Raw genomic sequence first — 17,318 nt, forward strand, 5'->3', positions numbered from 1 at the left:
TAAACCCTTTTAAAATGAGTATATTTTATCGTAATCTGCCAGTAAAAAGACTTGTTTCTGCTCTAAATTGCGTCATTTTCATTTTAAAAAAATCTGTTTTTGGTTTGAGCATTCGGTGAAACACTCCCTGTCGTTAGAATTATGTGCCGAAGTTGCCGAAAAACGTCTATTTTGCATCATTTGAAAATTATTTAATCAAGTATTATATTAAAAACACAAAGAGCAAATACTTAAAAATAATTAAAGTTATTTATTTAAAAAAATTAGATTGCTTATACAAAAATGTACATGTCTCGCGTTTAGAGTTATATATAAAACTAATTACAAAAATGGTCTTCATAAAGACTTTCCACTCGAAACCACTGTTAAGTAGGAAATCACACCATTCAGAAAACTCGGAGCTGTCGGCGAGGCGAGTTCCCTCACCTCACCTCCTAGCGTAATGACTTTCGCCGCGCACAATTTGAATTTTTTGATTTCTCAGTTTGTATTGCAATCAGTCTCAGGCCAGGTTGAGCGCTGCCAACGTCAGGCTGAGGGCGCACAGCAGCACGCTTTGGCTCAGCGACGGCGCCGCGTCGACCAAATGCGACGCCGACATCTCCGTTTGGATGAACTCAGCGGGCGCGTCCTGGTTCTTCGGCGCGTCCTTCTTCGTCCGCCCGCTTTGGTAATTATCTAAATGTGCAGAAGAGAAGGAAGTGTGCGTCACTTACAAGGCTAATTAGGTGCGAGATAGTGTTAAAAATATAAATATGGATTCTCCTTCCTGAGTGAGAAGACTGCGAGGCAGCCTTAATGGCAGTGGTTATTTGTCACGGAACTGCACTTATGCAACCTGCTCCACTCGGAAGCACGGCAGGTTGCGGACAATATGTTAAATATGCATTCTTCGAACGGTTAGAGAGATTAAATTGTTTTAGTTAAGAGTAAAAGATCCTCTTTGACGGAGTTTCTGAGCACACAAATCAATTATTGAGGGTCGAATTAGGTAAAATGGATCTTTTTTCCGACCAAAAAGTCTAGCAAGACGTGCAAACTTTTTTCCCGCCAAAACAATTTGAATGCGAGAAGATGGTTTGAACACTTGTAGAAACCGCCTGTACGAATGACTTCTTTGTCACATCCAGCCAGCTCTCAGTTCTCGCATTCACATTATTTTGGCGGGAAAAAAAGTTCGCACGTCGCGCTAGACTTTTTGGTCGGAAAAAATATCCACTTCACCTAATTCGGCCCTCAAGAATCGATTAATGTGCTCAGAAACTTCGTCAAAAATGGTCTTTGAAGATTTTAGGCTAGATTTCAATCTATCTAATGGTGTGCGAATTGTTCAATTATTCTTCAGAATGATGGAGTCGTATGGAAACTCTGTTTAATTTTATTGTCTTGTTCTATTTACATCATCATTAATTTACAGTATTATCACAATAATAATGGTTGTACATTTGAATAAATAAATTTAACTTTGCAAGCAGAAGAGGAGGAAACACACCATGCAAATTTTGAGCGACCAAAAATAAAAAATAAAATTCCAGTGTACTCTGAATGCACAGCCACTAATTGTACGTGTAAACTCTAGAGCCTTTGAGCATGCGTTGAGAGAGAAGATAGAGAGCAAGTGTGCGGTGATTTTCTCTACTTTTCGGAAATGTGTGCAGTTCTAAGAAAGTATCAGAGAGCGAATTCAGCGAAGGGAAGAGCCAAGGTATAGAAAAGAAGCCCAAGTTTTTACATTGCGTTAATGACTACGTCCTTTTGGGCCTGAAAGAGCAGAAATTAAATTTTACATAATTTAGGAAAAACGAATATAACACATAACTTAGTAGTCGTAAAAATTGAAATAGTTATATGGCGCATGATAACCAGCATGATATCCATGATAGTCTGGAGGATCGTGGTAATGAGGCATGGGTGGCCGGAAATATTCACCTGTGTCTAAAACAAAGTCTCCTTCCTGAGGACTCGTGTTGTTCTTCATCAAAGGGTGCTGCATCATTCCGCTTCCTCTGTTGTTCATTGTGTTGCATCCGAACCACCACGGACCGACGGCCCTTGGGAATGGCGGATCTGCTGAGTCCACCTGAAATAAAATTATGATGATTGGTTATTTTATTTTAATCAAATAGATGTCTTATAATGTGAGAAGAATAATTGTATATTTCTCCTTAGCTCAATTTTATTTAAATTATTGACGAATTGAAGAAATCTGTGTTGTGAATTTTTTGACCAGTTTAGCGATTTTAAAAAAAAATCATAATGCATATTTTATTGCTGGAACTACCCTTAAGTTTCTAGCTGCATTAGAACTCGAGATTTTCACGATTTTATCAATTTCGTCTCTACAAATTTCACTCTGATTTTCCAGAAAAGCAATTTGGATTTTTCCAAACAACACTGAAAATATTTAAAGTTGCAGATCGATATTAAATCTCTCATGTAAACAATATGACCTGGCAGCATTAGAGACACAGATTAAATACTTTAGTTTAAAATAAAATTATTAAATAAAAATTATTTTTTTTATGGTTCTGCAGGGCTATTTTGCCTTCCATACATTGCCATACCCAGACAAATTGCAAATATCATTGTAATTGTTAAAAAAAGGGGGAGAAATTGTTTAATAACTCTTGAAGATTACTTTAGCCGAAAACTTTTAAACTCACGGCGAATGTTCTATCGTTGAATCGGTAGTACTGTCCTCCCTTGAAGAAATACGTGTATCCATTTGTGTACTGAAGGGCAGCGTCGAGGTTGTCAGGCACTCCAGCCCAGTTAGCAATTGGTTTGGGGTAGGTCGACTTCACTGGCGGCTTTGCAGTCGGGTCGAATCTGTAGAACTGGCCGTCTGCAACGCAAAAGATTATAAATTTATTTTAAAACATTCATTTTGAAATTCCTGCGTACCTTTGAAGAAGTAGATTTTTCCATTTCCGCTCCAAACGAAGGCTGCGTCAACGCTGGATGGAATTCCTTGGAAGCCATCAGATATCATCTTAGGATATCCATCATCCATGGTTTTTCCGGAAAACCGGTAGTACTGAGAGCCCTTTAATGAGTCAATGCAATGATAAGAAAAATGTTACGAAAATAAATTCCAATTGCGATAATTATTATTGAGGAATTTATACCTTGAAGAAATACGTCCTTCCATTCTTGCTGTAAGTAAACGCGGCGTCGATGCTTCCAGGAAGACCTGGCCACCCTGAGGAAATCGACCTGGGATATCCAGCGGCCACTCCGTCTTCGGTCAGCTTCCAGTAGTTGTCACCTGCAAATTAAATCAGTATAATTATTATTGCTCAAATATATGTTTTATTCAGAGACATACCTTTGAACAAGTAGGTGCTGCTCGACTCGGTGAAAATGGCGTCGATCTTGATTCCAGACCTGCACAGCTCAGGGTCGTTCGGGATCGTCTTCTCAGGCGCCTCGGTCACCTGAGCACTTGCAGGTCGCTTGTTTTTGCTCTTTCCAGTGCCGTACAAGCTCTGAAATAAAATCGATAAGGTTAAAAGATGGACAATTAAGGATACTTTGCATTTTTGAAGATTGTTTGTGTAATTTTGCTACAGTTTCTCTCTTAAATCATTACTGGGGAACAATTATAAATTATTTTTTCGCTTGATTTCAATCCATCTTGTTGCGATTTATCCAATTGTGTGCGAATTTTGAGGAAAAATTATCTAATTTTTGGAATAAATTGTGATTTTACAGTCGGGAGACATGCCAATTTTCCCAAAAATTTATAAAAACCACCAGTTGCGTAAAACGTTAGGGTTTGAAGCCACCAATAAATGGCGCCAGTGGTTTCTTTTGATTTTATTTCTAAAAAATAGTGTTTTTCACGATTCTACAGCGAGTGGCTTGACCGATTTTGGTATTCAGCACTTCAAATGAAAACATATTAAGTGATAAATGCGCAGTGATAGGATTTTAGTCTGAAATCGCAGCGAAAGTGTATTAAAATCGAATCGTTATCTTTTGGAGGCTTCAAACACAGGTGAATTTAGCCTTTTCCTCAATTTTATAAAGGATTTTTTGTCAGAGGGCAATAAAATTGGTCGTGCCTGTATGGCTTGGATGTCGTCTTCGTGCAGCTTGAAGGATGAATCATATCCTCTGTAAAAGGGAGCCATCAAGGAGGCTCTGACGTCAGAGTGCGACAGACCCAGCGAGTGACCGAACTCGTGCGCTGCCACTTGGAATAGATTTGTTCCTAGAAAGGTGTGAATCGTGAAGACAAACAGTTGGAACTAAGCTGTAAAGATTAATTACCTCGGTAACTTCTAAAAGTCCACGACTCTGCGTCATCGAAGTGAGCGTCTCCTCCGTACACGGGGAAATAGGCGTGAGCCAAGGTGCCGCCAGGCCCGTCGAATGGGTCTCCGTCACCATGCTCGCCCCTCGCAAACCTCACATCAATGTGAACCTGGAATGGATTTTTTTTAAAAATAAATTAAATTAGGAAACTCGTAGCATAGGAAATTTTAAGAAAATTATGGCTTAAAAATACAGTTTATGCTCGAATTAGCTGAAATTTGGATTGTGGGCACTGTTAAATGAGACAAATAAATAAATGGATCATTAATTTCCTGGAAAAACTCTACAAATTAACAAATTGCGTCAGCCCTTAGTGTTCGAAGGCGCCACCGTATGCTTTGGATTTTAAGCCACTTTGTGCTTCGATTTCAAACTCAATCCTGCCACTGTGCATTCTTCACTTAAAATGTTTTCTTTTGACGTGCTGAAAACCAAAATCGGTTAAGCTACTCGCCGTAGAATCTAGAAAACCACGATTTTTTAAATAAAAAATTATTTTCCGACATTTCTACGGCGAATGGCTGGACGGTTTTTTGTTTTCAGCACGTCGAAAGAAATAATTCAAGAAGCAGAATGCGTTAGCAGCAGGATATTGAGTCTTTAATCACAGCGGAAGATTAGTAAAATGGAAAAACCTTTGGCGCCATTAACTGGTGAATTTAGGGAATTTGCCAGAAAATAAAAACTGACCCCACCGATAGATTTTTCTAGTTAATTAGAGTCTATTTTTAAAATATCACAACATTAATTGAATGAAAACTAGCTTCAAAATTCAATTTCCGACAGCGAGATTTTTTACCTTCTCGTAAAATTCGTCAGTAAATAAAAAATATCCCCCTTTAAGGATTTATATTTTTTTTCTCCTGCCGAATCCTTCTATGTATAGTTTCATTGTCATCTTTTAAGCGAAGCGAGCTGGCTCACCTGTCCAGAGGCTTTTGGCGTGAAAGTGAGATCTGTGTACTCGGACCAAACGTTAAAAGCTCGGGCCAACTCAGCATCCACCTCCGACCGCTTTACATTGCGCGGGTACGACGATATTCTGTAGGTCAATGCCTTCACTCTCCACCTGCTGCCTGCAAAATAAAAAAATACGTGAAAAAAAGGGACCCATTGAATGATGCCAGGAAAAGGATCGAATATCCGTCAAAAAGTTGAAAACACCAGGTGCAGATCGTACACCCTTCGCTTCTCCGGCGTGAAATAGCTGCGCCTAAGATAGTTTCCGATAGATGGGGTGGCGATTGCGAGGGGTGAAACAAATGCGGATTAACGGGGGGTGCCAAAAATCAGGAAAAATAACTCGTGAGTCTCCCTCGCACACGCACGAAAAAGAGAGAAACGACAATAAAAATAGGCGGCCGGCAGGCAGATCGGCCAGCCGCCCCCCTCGAATAACGGATTGATATATTGGGGTTGGCGATGGGGGTGGCGGCGATTGCCAATAATGGAAATGAAAATGGGTGCAGCGCGTCATTACTCTTAAAGCTTTGCAACTGCTGCCGAGCGCGCTTTCTTCGTTCGCACAACACGAAAAGACATAATCCGCCAAATACTTATTTTTATTTCTTTTATATGATGCGTTTCCGTGCGAAGTGCACCCCGAACAGGAAATTCTGTCATAAAATCTTGAATTCTACTCGTCACGAGGCGAGGAGTCATCACAATTGAGTTTAATGCCGCTTCCCTTTCCTTTTTAAGCGATTTCAAAATGCTGTACGGACAATTTTCTAAAATTGCAGCTTTTTCAGAGCGGTCAGATGAAATTAGCCGCGAATTTCGTCACGAAGCGCGGCTGTGAGTGAATAGCCAGTGTCCCTGGATTGCGTGCCGCTTGAGCGCGCCTGCCTGCCTGCCTGCCGGGCAGGGTTTGTGTCCAACCGGAAGCTAAATGTGGCACCGCTGCTGCAGCGTTTGCTTTTGTGCCATTGCCATTGCCGTGCAATTCAGATTTGCACACGCACCGCCAGATTGTGACCAATGGCTTTTTATGACTTTTTTCTTCTATTTCATCCCGAAAATGTATTCGAATAAATTTGAAACAGCGCAAACAAACTCAAGGCTGCGAAATTTAGACGCTTTCTCACCTTGCAGGGCGTATCTTCTCCTCCTGGCGCGGCCTGCAGTGCCGATTTTGTCTCTGACGCCACATCTTGGCATGCTCATCACTTCTTTCGTTTCATCGTCCATCACACCTGCGATGCAATTCTTTGTGTTATGAAATCCAGGGTTTATTCTGCAGCTCTATACTCGCCTGTGATATTTAGCTGAGCGAATGCCTGAAAATCCTTTATCGCGCTGACCAATGCTTCTTCTGAGATTAAGTTGCCAGAACCTGGATTCTTAAGATTCGCGTTGAGGTAGCCAAACTGACTTAAATAAAACTGAAACAAAAACACATGCGACAATTAGAAAAAAAACTAATTATCATCAGGCCTAAATAAAGCCATAAAATAAATCAAGTTGAGAAAAACAAAATAAAACCAGGGTTCATCCTCGTTGTTTTAATTTAGTCCAGTTTCGATGTTATCAAGTATACGTTCTAATCATGTCGAAATTGAAACAACGAGGATGAAGCCTGGTTTTATTTTTCTCAACATAAAAACAACTTCGAGTGATCGCCTATTTCCAAATTTAAAATAAATCAAATTGGCACAGATCTCTTCCTGCTTCCTGCAGCCCATCTTTTCCCTGTACGAGTTTGTTCGCGAGGAATCTATTTGCGTAATTACACCTAAGACTTTTGTATTTATTCAGTGGCCAAGGTGCGATGATGATGATGAGCAGACGAGCTCTTTCATCTCCGCTTATTATGGAATCTAGGAAGCAACATGTGAGCCGCGGCTTGAGTAGATAAGATAAAGGAAGGGCACTCCCTTGAGAGACACGCATTGCATTATTTGTACACACAAATTACACAGCAGACTAAGGCAAACAACAAATCAGGTAGGAGTCGAGATCGTGCCGTTGGTTTCGTCAAGTCAAACAGACGAATCAAAACTAGGACGCCCACAGAATGAAATAAAGGGGATCGAAATTATTTTGCTTTAATTACGAAAGAGCGCAGCTATATGTTATCTAGGTGGATGATATCACCACCTAAATATCTCTCTTGATTAAGTAAATGGTGGGAAATTCAATCATAACCAGCTGCGACTATAGAACTGGAAGTGATCAAAATACTTGAACTTTGTGTGAAGTTGCCAATAAGCAGTTGTGAACACCCTCTATGTTATTGTTATTATTATTTAATTAAAATGATATATTTTATACGCTATAAGCAGTTGATCGATAAACAATTTGCTCAACAATTTCCAATAATAAAAAAATACATTTCTACAGTAAAAATTCAAATTTATAAAATTTTCTCCAAAATTTGCAGCGCTTGACCACATTTTTTGGCAAATTTCGATTCCTCTCGTCGAGATCTGTCCAACAAAACGTGTAAAACCTATTCAAGGAAAACTCTTTGATGAGAAATAAAATAGGATTTCAAGTGAGGAGACAGTTTGACCATTTGCTAACTTTTTGCACAGCCACTTTTATCAAAACGTTTTACGGCTTCAACTGAATCCTTAAGGGATCAGCTCATGCATTGGCAACAAGAACTTTGCAGTATCAATCCTCTTTAAATAATCAAGTTTGATCATAAGGAAAAGAAATTGAAGACGCGCATTCTCATTGCCAAGAGACTTTATATTGAAACTGAGAGGGCGCTTTATGTTTTCTCCGCATCACCATAAATAATTTATAAGTTCATTGTTTGATTTGCTCAGTGGCAATTTGATATTCATTACACACTTCATCAAGAGCCGCGCACGCGTCTTATCAGATGGAACGCAAGTGAAATGCTATTCCGTCACTATTTTTGACTAATTCCCGCGTTGCAACTGTTCAATTTCGCGGTTTTCCACAGCAGGAAAGGATAATAAACTATAATCCACCTGACGCATGCCGATTGGAAAACACGCGTGCAGCAGGCAAACCTGAAGAAAAGTGCGCATTAATTTACATTCGAAATCAGATCTAATCGCTCGCGCCGCAGCCATTCAATTGAGTAATCCGCGTGTCTGCACATCATTGTCTGTTATTATGGAGCGCGCGGAAGTTTTTAATATTTCGCCGCCGTTCTGTGGCCGCGCCAAAGCAACTTCAAATAAGTCAACTGAACAAAGTAAATTATTACTGTCGGTTCCGCGTGTGTTCGTATATGTACACAATTGGTCGCGGACATTGACTAAAACATAGTTAGTAATAATTCCTTGGAAGACGATTATTCAAAAGCTTTGCACAAAATTCTATTGATGTAGAAAATAAATTAGAGATTTTATTGAAAATTGAGACGGAAAAATCACAATAAATATCAAAAAGTCTCAATAAACAATGAGTAGAATTCCTTCTTTGCAAATAAAACAGCTTAGAATTTTACGACTTCTATTCCTTGTTATGAGGAAACAATGAGAAAAACACTCTCTCATTGTTGTACTTAGCATTAAAGAGCGAAATATAAATACATAACAGCGGAGAGTTGCTCAGCGCGTCGTCCTTCCTGGAGCAATTTATCTCGCGGCGTTCTCATTTTTTTGAGATGTGGAAGTGGCGGCAGGAGGCATGATTCACCATCTCCGGCGAATGAATAAGAAGCAGCAGCAACAAACTAATGATATCACGGCATGATTCACTCCGTTAACATGTGTAGCGGACGGACTCGATCGCCGCAGAAGAAAAGAAAAAAAAAGAAAGAAAGAAATAAGCGCAAATTCAAACAGCTCGGCGATCGAAAGGTGACTCCTGGTTAAGGTTAAGGCACTGCTTGGCACGCGTGCGTGAGAGGGAGAAATTCATTATATTTTAACTCGTTTGCACTTAAAATTCATGCCGCGGACGCCTCTCAATGCGCTTCCTTTTGGCCATCTGCTGCCTGCCAAACTGCTATGCAGTCTGTCTATTATACCATCAGCAATGACATTGAATTAAAAATCAGCCGCTTCTGCACTTATGGGAAGGATATACACACGTGAAATTGAAACTCGAACCGGCGTCTTGCTTTTAATTCCGAGAATGAGAGCGAATAACTGAATGAAAGGGAGAGTCAGCCGAGTGTGCCGTACACGTACACGCTCCTGTTCTATTTATAAAGCCTTAACGCCGCATCAATTAGACATTTTTTTCGCTCTCTTCCAGTCTGCTTGACATGGTTATGAAATTCAATTACTCAACAACCGGAGGTTCGATTGCTAAGCTTTGACGGGGTTTTGTTTGTTTGAACCTATAGCCACAAAAACGCGTTTCTACGACCAATCATAGGGAATGGTGCTGTTCTGAGATCGAGACAGTAGCGCCACAGTGACAGCCAGCGGAAGAATTTAATCAATTAGTCAATTGATTTGATTCTTAAAGAGGATTGATACTGTAAAATCCTGAAAAATTATTGTTGCCAATGCATGAAATCATCCCTTAGGATTCAGTTGAAGCCAAAATTGAATGTAAAACGTTTTTAGAAAAGTGGCTGAATAGTTAGCAATTGGTCCTTACTTGAAATCCTATTTTCTTTCGCATAAAAAGAGTTTCTCTAAAAGGTTTCATACGCTGTTGGATAGATCTCGACGAGAGGAATCGAAATCTTCCAAGAAAACGTGGTCAAGTGCCAGAAATTTTGGAGTTTATTTGGAAAAAAATGAATTTTTACCGTAGCAAGGACCTTTTTGGATAAAAACAAATTGTTTATTGTATCAATTGTTATATCCAATGTTATGTTATCGATCCCATTTGCCCAAAAAGCAACAAATTTTCTAGCCAACACGTCTGTTGATAAATCCTCGGTGTTGACAGTTTGTGATCAATCTCGATCTAGACAACTGTTTGGCAATGAGAATGTGACAGGGACGAAACATCTAATTTGCAATATGACCCCAGAGTGCGTGCAGAAATTATCATAAACACCTACACACACACACGCACGGCCTTTTGCGCCGACGGAATAAAATTACGACGAACTCTCCGGTTGGACTCTGCAGATGGCGGCATTGTTTTGTTGATGTGCGGAATCCGAGCGATTATGAAGTGTTTTGTCCGGCGCACATGTGTCGATGAATTAATTAATTAGATGCGCGCGCGAGTTGCCGCAGTTACTCCTGGTCAAGTGGCCTTCCCTCTAGCCAGAAGGTCATGATAAAAAGAAGCAGCGCGCTTCTGGAATTTCAATTAAAAAAATAATGTACGCGCCATATCAGCTCGTCGCATTGCTTCTTCATCTCTCACACTCACGCGGTCGGACAGTAATAAATATAAAAAATACAAGTAAACAAACAATATATCTCGTGCGGTTCTGTGCCAGAAAGACTTTTCGCACGAAAGACAGACGGAAAAGATGAGAGCTTTGCAACTTGGCAGCGTATATACCCTGACTTAGATTTTATCTCTTTTAGAACTGTTGCAGAAATTTCTGAATAAATTTCCAAGCTCAGAGGCAGACAGATTTCAATCGAGTTGGAATTATAATATTTTTACGCTTTATTCCGGTCAGCTGGTGTCATCAGTGTTCCACGTCCTGCATAAACTAACCAAAACCAAAGTCACCGCATCGTATACGTTTGGATTTCCATGACCCAATTTAAAATATATGTCAATTATTAGACTTTTTCAATTCACAGTTCTACGAAGAAATTATGATGGTGCGAGCGTCTGTCTCAAGTGGTGATTAAGATGTCGCTGACCCCTGCTGTGTCTCTCAAAGAGCGATTCAAGTTGGGGAAAAAGCGTTGAAGGGCACAGCAAGAGGATTTCGCATTCTCCTGCTGGGATTGATAACTACCACATGTTGGAATTAGATCGCGAGAAAATTCTAAGCACGCACTTCTTGCACAAACACAAACAGAGTCTCGCGTTTAATAAATTGCGCCGGCGCTATAAAATAAATTATTCATTTCTCAGAAAGGAATAAAGAAGCAAAGTCAGTGACTGCAAAGAACATTATTTCTAAGGCGTGGGCGTAAATTGCTAACGTTATCGCTATGCTGATTGGTAAATTAGGCCGGACTTGTTGAAAATAGAGCAAATTGTTCAGTTTTAAGTTAAGGACAATGGCTTTTGCTCAATAAGTCTAATCACGAGTTGGAAATAAAGGTCTGAGATTATCTGCTGCGGGGCATGATAACTTCTGCGTCAAAAGCAAGAGGAAGATAAGAAAGCTCGTATTTCGCATTAGAGCCATAAGTAATTAAGAGAGTAATTTGGACACATCCGCAAGTGATAGTGGTTTCAGTGTCAAGAATCAATTGTGACGATGATTTCAATTAAAAAATATACTTTTTAAGAATATAATTGTTAATATCTAAATTGTTTGACCAATTTCATCTCGAATTAAAAAAATAATTACTAATTTAACTCTCTCGAACAATTTTCGTTTTTTGCAAACTCACCATGGCTTGAGGGTCTGAGTTAACGACTGGTGCGGCGGCGACCTGGCAGGTGAGAAGGGCGAGGCAGGCCGCACAGGGCAGGAGCAGCGTGCTGGTCAGCATTGTTACCCTTGTGGCATGGAAGGCGGTGCGCGAATTGAGTGAGAGCGTCCTGAGCGTTCACCAGCGACCGAGACACTGCTGCGAGACCACCTGTTCCGCACTCATATAACTCGCGGAGGCACCAGAGAGTGTCCCTCAGCATCAGTGGCGGCGCTATTGGTTCGCGCGGTAGGGATAACAAGCTGTGTGTTTCGGTGCCGCGATGCGATGCGATGCGAAGCGGCGATCGCGTCATCGTTTTCATCACCGCACGCCGACACTCGCACCAGAGCAAAAACAGCCTTGTCAGCCAGGCAGCTCTTCACTGTGAGCCAAAATCGCCGGCTTTTCGCAAAAGGTCGCTCGCGAGAAAATTGCTTCATTTTCCTTGTATTTGCTTATTGGAAAAAGTTAAACGTTTTCTTTTGCAAATTTAAATATTGATGACGCATTTTTATATATGCAATTTGTTCCTGGGAATCCAGCAAATCGATCATTTAATCTGAAAATCTCAATCAAATGGTTACATTTCACAATTTTCCCGCGTTTTATGACATATATATGCTACGCCTTTTTAACTAAATTTTCCGGGAATCTTGCCCCAATTTAAAAATTCAAACGATTTTCTCAGTGAAAATGTTAAATATTTAGATTTTCCCGCGCTTTGCTACACGCACCACGCCCTTTTAGTTTAATTTTCTCGGGAAACGCACTCCCTTTTCAAATTTCCCGCGAGAGTTCTCAGAAAAGGATGAAAATTTAAGATTTCCTGCGCTTTTATTTTCCTTAGAACCACGCCCCCGTATTTCAAAATTCTCGGGAGTATTAGTAATTAATTAGAAAAACAGATTTTCCGCGCTTGGTGACATAATACACATGCCAAGTCAAATTTGTTTGCAATATCCGGGAGCCACGCCCTCCTTTTCAAATTTCTGCGGTTAGATAATCAAATTTAACAATTATCTCGCGGTTTTCGGCACGTGCCACGCCTTTTTTTAATTTTCTGGGGAATCACACACCCTTTTCGGATTTCCCGGGAGAGTTCTCAGAAAAGAAGTAAAATTTAAGATATCCCGCGCTTTTCTTCACGTACCACGCCTTGTTTTTATTTGCCACGCCCCCGTATCAAAATTCCTGGCAGAGTATTCATTGTAATTAACCAGGATATTATCATGATTTTCCTTGACGCTTGACGACACGTGCCAAGTCAAATTTTTAGTAATATCCGGGGGACCACGCCCTCTTTTTAAAATTTCTGAGAGATCTCCTTTAAATAATCAAATTTAACGGTTTCCCTCGCTTTTCGGCACGTGCCACGCCTTCTTTTTCCAATTTTATATAAAACCACGCCCCTATTTTAAAATTCCCGCTATAGTTACGCCCTCTTCCAGTGGTCGTTGTTCACAGAGAATTCAGTGTACTGTTTTTTGTTGGTTTATTTTAGTTATTAAAATCGCTTTTAATGAAATACAAACAAGCGGCTATTATTACGCTTGCGACACTTATTGACAAAATAAATAAAACGTGGAATGTTAAGAAAACTTATTTTATTTCTTAACTTTTACTTAAAAGAATGAATTATTTATTTAAAAATTTTAATCTTGAACAATTTGTCGAGTTTAATCATTAGCCAACTTGGAATTCATTTGGCATTCTGATTGATTTTCATCGATAAATTTATTTAGCATAATTGAGCGGAGAGTGCATTTGTAATTGCGGCGAGCGAGGTGAGCAGTCTCACGCATATGGCACTCATATTCAGATGGCTTATACTATACGCTACACAAACACACACACACACACACACACATTGCTTTGAAATACGCGGCAGTGACATTGAATTTTTTATTGGCCAATAATCGCGAATGTCGACACAATAGGCTGCTGCTGCTTCTCACCGAGTACTTGCACTAATAAATAATATATTCGTCGAGTATACGCGCAATTATGAATTCATATTTGTAGGAAAAGCCGCGCGCGTTATCCAGTTCAATGACACATTCAGATGCAGCAACCAAATCGGATTTCGATAATTACACTTTGTCTGCCTTCTACGGCAACTGTCAGCATCAAAATTCAAATAATTATTTTCTCAAGTGACACTCCTTGATCGTAAAAATGAAAATTAATTTCAGTTGCATAATTTAATTGAAAGACAATTATTTAAAATAAATAATCTCGGAAAATGTTCTATTCGCAAAAATTTAGGGCATTTCAGGGCATTACCTGAGCACCCTGATCGCTTCCAGAGGGTCAAATTGACCATATTCTGAAAGCTCTTGACTTGAATGTTCTAATGGTGTGCAGATCTTGCCAATCGAATCAATACAGAGCCCGTCAGGCCTCGTTAAAGTGGCTACAAATGCGAATTTATCGAAATTAATCGCTCTAATTTAGCGATTTATAACCTGCGATTTATAACCTGTTCTGATGGTATTTTCTGAACAAAGAGTTCTGAGGGTTATTTTCTCAAAATTAACCTTTTTTCAATATTTGACCATTTTTTTCTAGAAAAATATATTGGTTTCATCCTCCTGAAAATTTCTAGGCATGATACACACTCAGAGCTACATTTTGTCCCATTTAAAATAGCATAAAAAAGTTATACATAGAGCTATTAAAAAAATTAAATATAAATTCGAAAATTACACAAATTAAATTAAGGTTTGAAATTAGAAGTTGGTGGCTAGCTCAATGGGCATCTTTTTCCGGAAAAGAGCAATACAATTGTCCAGCAAACATCTCTTTATAGCATCCTAACAACATGCCAAAAAATCAGGATTTTCATCGTTTATCAAACATTTTATATAATCATAAAATCAACAGAATATTAATGATTAAATGGTGTGCTCACAGCGTTTCGCTTGTCAGTATAACAACGAAATGTTGCCTATCAGTGTTCATATTACATTATAAATTTATATTAGTTAGAAAAAACGTGCAAAGCATTTGACACAGTCCCACCTTTGGTTACAACACCTTCGTTAGATTGCAAGCGGTAAGACTCAATATAAATTAATTTAGAAACAAAAATAACATTTTTATTTTTTGTATAACTTTAGCAAAAATAAACAACAATAACAATTTTATTTTGATAAATTTATAACTTTAAATTTAAAAAAAATTTATTATTATATTAAATAAATTTAAAACAGTTAAATAATTATTTTTAATCTAATAATGTTTTTTTAAATAAGTTATAAACATTTTACCTTTAAACTACTATACATAAAAACTTAAGTAAAGCAATTTCACGGGTCACCCCACCTGTCAGCTTGATTTCACGCATTCACAGAGTAAAAAAAAGCTCGCGTTCCACTTATACTTTTTCATTTGTATTCAGCCCCGCAGCTAAAGCTAAAAAAACAAGTGCTGCGTACGCGTTAGGGGATTTTTTATGTTGGCGGCACGCTTCTGACACCCGAGAGTCTCCCCTTTGGATCTCACCCCTCCCAATCAAACGCTCGCGGCGCAAAGTTTATTCATAAAAAACGGACGGCTCAATTAAAGAACCATTTTGATGTGGCACAAAATGCCCGCGTCTAAAAAACTTGAATGAGCGAGCGAACAAACACCCTTATTAGCTGCTCTTTTTTATTATGCGCACCCCTCGAGCTTGTTAATACACAATTTTTTTATAACGGGGACTGAGAGTGAGTGTGTATATAAATAAATGGTCGAATTACCACGCCCGTGGCTGAACGCAAGAAATAAATTTCGAGGAAGGAAAAAAATGCGCGAGCGTGGGGATTAACGTTATTATTTGTCTCAGCGGAGTCGTTTTTCAGCCGCCGCGCGATGAGTCACACACGTGTTTTCTTTTTTCCTGCTGCGTGTGTGCATTCATTCATTAATTATGTCGGAGGAAAATACGCGTTCTTCTCATTAAGTGTGAACTCGGAATAATAATTAGAAGCCTAATTGCGCGCCGCACGCCTGCTTTTTGCGTGAAATATGTTTCTGCTCATTTAAGCTTTATTTTTACATCCTGCGCGCGAGGCAACACACTTCCTACTTTTCAGAAAATTTATTCTCAGCCAGCTTCCCAGCTCCGTGTCGTGATTCGTTTCATTGGAAATGCGAATGCGCGTTTAATTAACCTTGTTGATTTCCATGTACAAGCGTTTCGCAAAGCATGGAAACAATGGCGATAAACATCAGCAAACGGGCGAAACTAACTGATTACTCGCCGTATTTGCATTACAATGGGATTCTTATAGCGCAATTGATCTGTTAACCGCAAATTGCTGATTAATATTTGTTTGTTTGTGTTAAAAGGCATTTGAAATTTCATAAATTCCATGATGATACAGTCGGAAAAAAACATTTAATATTTTTATTATGGCAAACAGGGTACACAATATTGACGTAAAATGAATTTATTGGTTTACATTTACCGGAAATTAAATAAAACACCAGCAATATTTTTGACAATTGTGGTTTGTTTTTAATGCGTGTAATTAAAGTAGAAAACTAATGGTGGTATTTACCTCCTGTTAGCACAAAATAAACAATACAATTTCGATTTTGGTCATAAGTAGAATTTATTCGATTTGAAGACACATTTTTAAAATAAAAATCAGCCGCTTCTGTAAAATATGTTGATATTTGCCATCTCAAAAAAGAACTAGTCAATCCATATAAAATTTTCCTTTTCCATGACGAAGAGGATTATCAAAATTTTCAAAACAATCACTTTCCGTTAAATTTAAAAATTTCACCATTGAATTCATCCCTTATAATTAATAAAATTGCTAATAAAATAATGATTTCAGACTGTATGGAGATGTAGTTGATCAAGACGTCAGCTTGCTAAATTTTTAATGTTGTTAAATTGATGCCATTGAATTCGATTTTTGTCAGAATTTTGCCGCATCGCCAAATCTCGGCTTCTTATCTTCAGCATTACGAAAATGCTGCACACCATTCGACTCGTCTTGATCTCCCAAAGATAGCCGATGCTATGGGTTTTGGGGATGATCTGATCGCCAACCAACCCCAATTTACCTTTCCTCTACCTCCGTAATAAAAATTGCTCATTAAAAATGAGATGAACTTTCTGGTTCTGATATTTATATTTATTTTTAACCTCAATAACGGTAAACGGCGGTAGGTTGGGGTAGATGTTGACAGATTTTAACCAATCGAAAAGGGTTGCGATCAGTGAGTTGAGCTTTTCATATTAAATTTCAAATGGGGTGGAAGGGGATAAAGGTTAATCCCCCTAAAAGCCCTTTGGCAATCTATAAGCGCCGACTCGCTACTTGCTGCTTTGCACCTTTCCAGCATGCGTGATTTGGCTTCACGGGACGAATGTCTAGCGTTTCAATGCAGTCCTCGGTGCGGAGGCAAGTGGCCCTTGAGTGGGCTGGGTCCCTGTGCGGCCTGGTGCGCCCATGTTATCCGTTCGCGGTGTTATAGGCACTCGGAATTCAGCATTCGTGCCAGTGCAGTGCGCGCCCTTCCCGGTCCGAGAGGACAGGGATTAAAAGAGCA

General features: G+C 39.2%; 1 protein-coding gene across 2 annotated transcripts; it reads right to left on the bottom strand.

Annotated features, from left to right (window-relative positions):
- Positions 1–227: 227 nt before the first annotated feature.
- Mmp1 (Matrix metalloproteinase 1) lies at positions 228–11,932 on the bottom strand. Of its 2 annotated transcripts, none has more exons than XM_065494167.1 (12): positions 11,742–11,932; positions 6,575–6,704; positions 6,408–6,515; positions 5,245–5,396; positions 4,276–4,429; positions 4,068–4,216; positions 3,329–3,488; positions 3,129–3,268; positions 2,905–3,046; positions 2,664–2,845; positions 1,930–2,080; positions 228–678 (listed from the first exon to the last, which is right to left on the bottom strand). In XM_065494167.1, the coding sequence occupies exons 1-12, from the start codon at positions 11,841–11,843 to the stop codon at positions 503–505; spliced, it is 1,746 nt and encodes a 581-aa protein (XP_065350239.1). In that variant the 5' UTR covers positions 11,844–11,932; the 3' UTR covers positions 228–502. The 2 variants fall into 2 exon arrangements, with proteins under 2 accessions (XP_065350239.1, XP_065350240.1); XM_065494168.1 differs by lacking the exon at positions 228–678 and adding an exon at positions 1,348–1,761.
- Positions 11,933–17,318: the final 5,386 nt, after the last annotated feature.

The sequence above is a fragment of the Cloeon dipterum genome, chromosome X (genome assembly GCF_949628265.1).
Source record: "Cloeon dipterum chromosome X, ieCloDipt1.1, whole genome shotgun sequence".
Taxonomy (NCBI): domain Eukaryota; kingdom Metazoa; phylum Arthropoda; class Insecta; order Ephemeroptera; family Baetidae; genus Cloeon; species Cloeon dipterum.

Excerpts from the sequence above, each read along its gene's own strand:
- Mmp1 (XM_065494167.1), bottom strand. The coding sequence starts at position 11,843 with ATGCTGACCAGCACGCTGCTCCTGCCCTGTGCGGCCTGCCTCGCCCTT. Across the intron at positions 6,705-11,741 it reads ACTCAGACCCTCAAGCCATG|TTTTATTTAAGTCAGTTTGG; the intron begins GTGAGTTTGCAA and ends TTTTTGTTTCAG. Across the intron at positions 2,081-2,663 it reads TCAACGATAGAACATTCGCC|GTGGACTCAGCAGATCCGCC; the intron begins GTGAGTTTAAAA and ends ATTTTATTTCAG.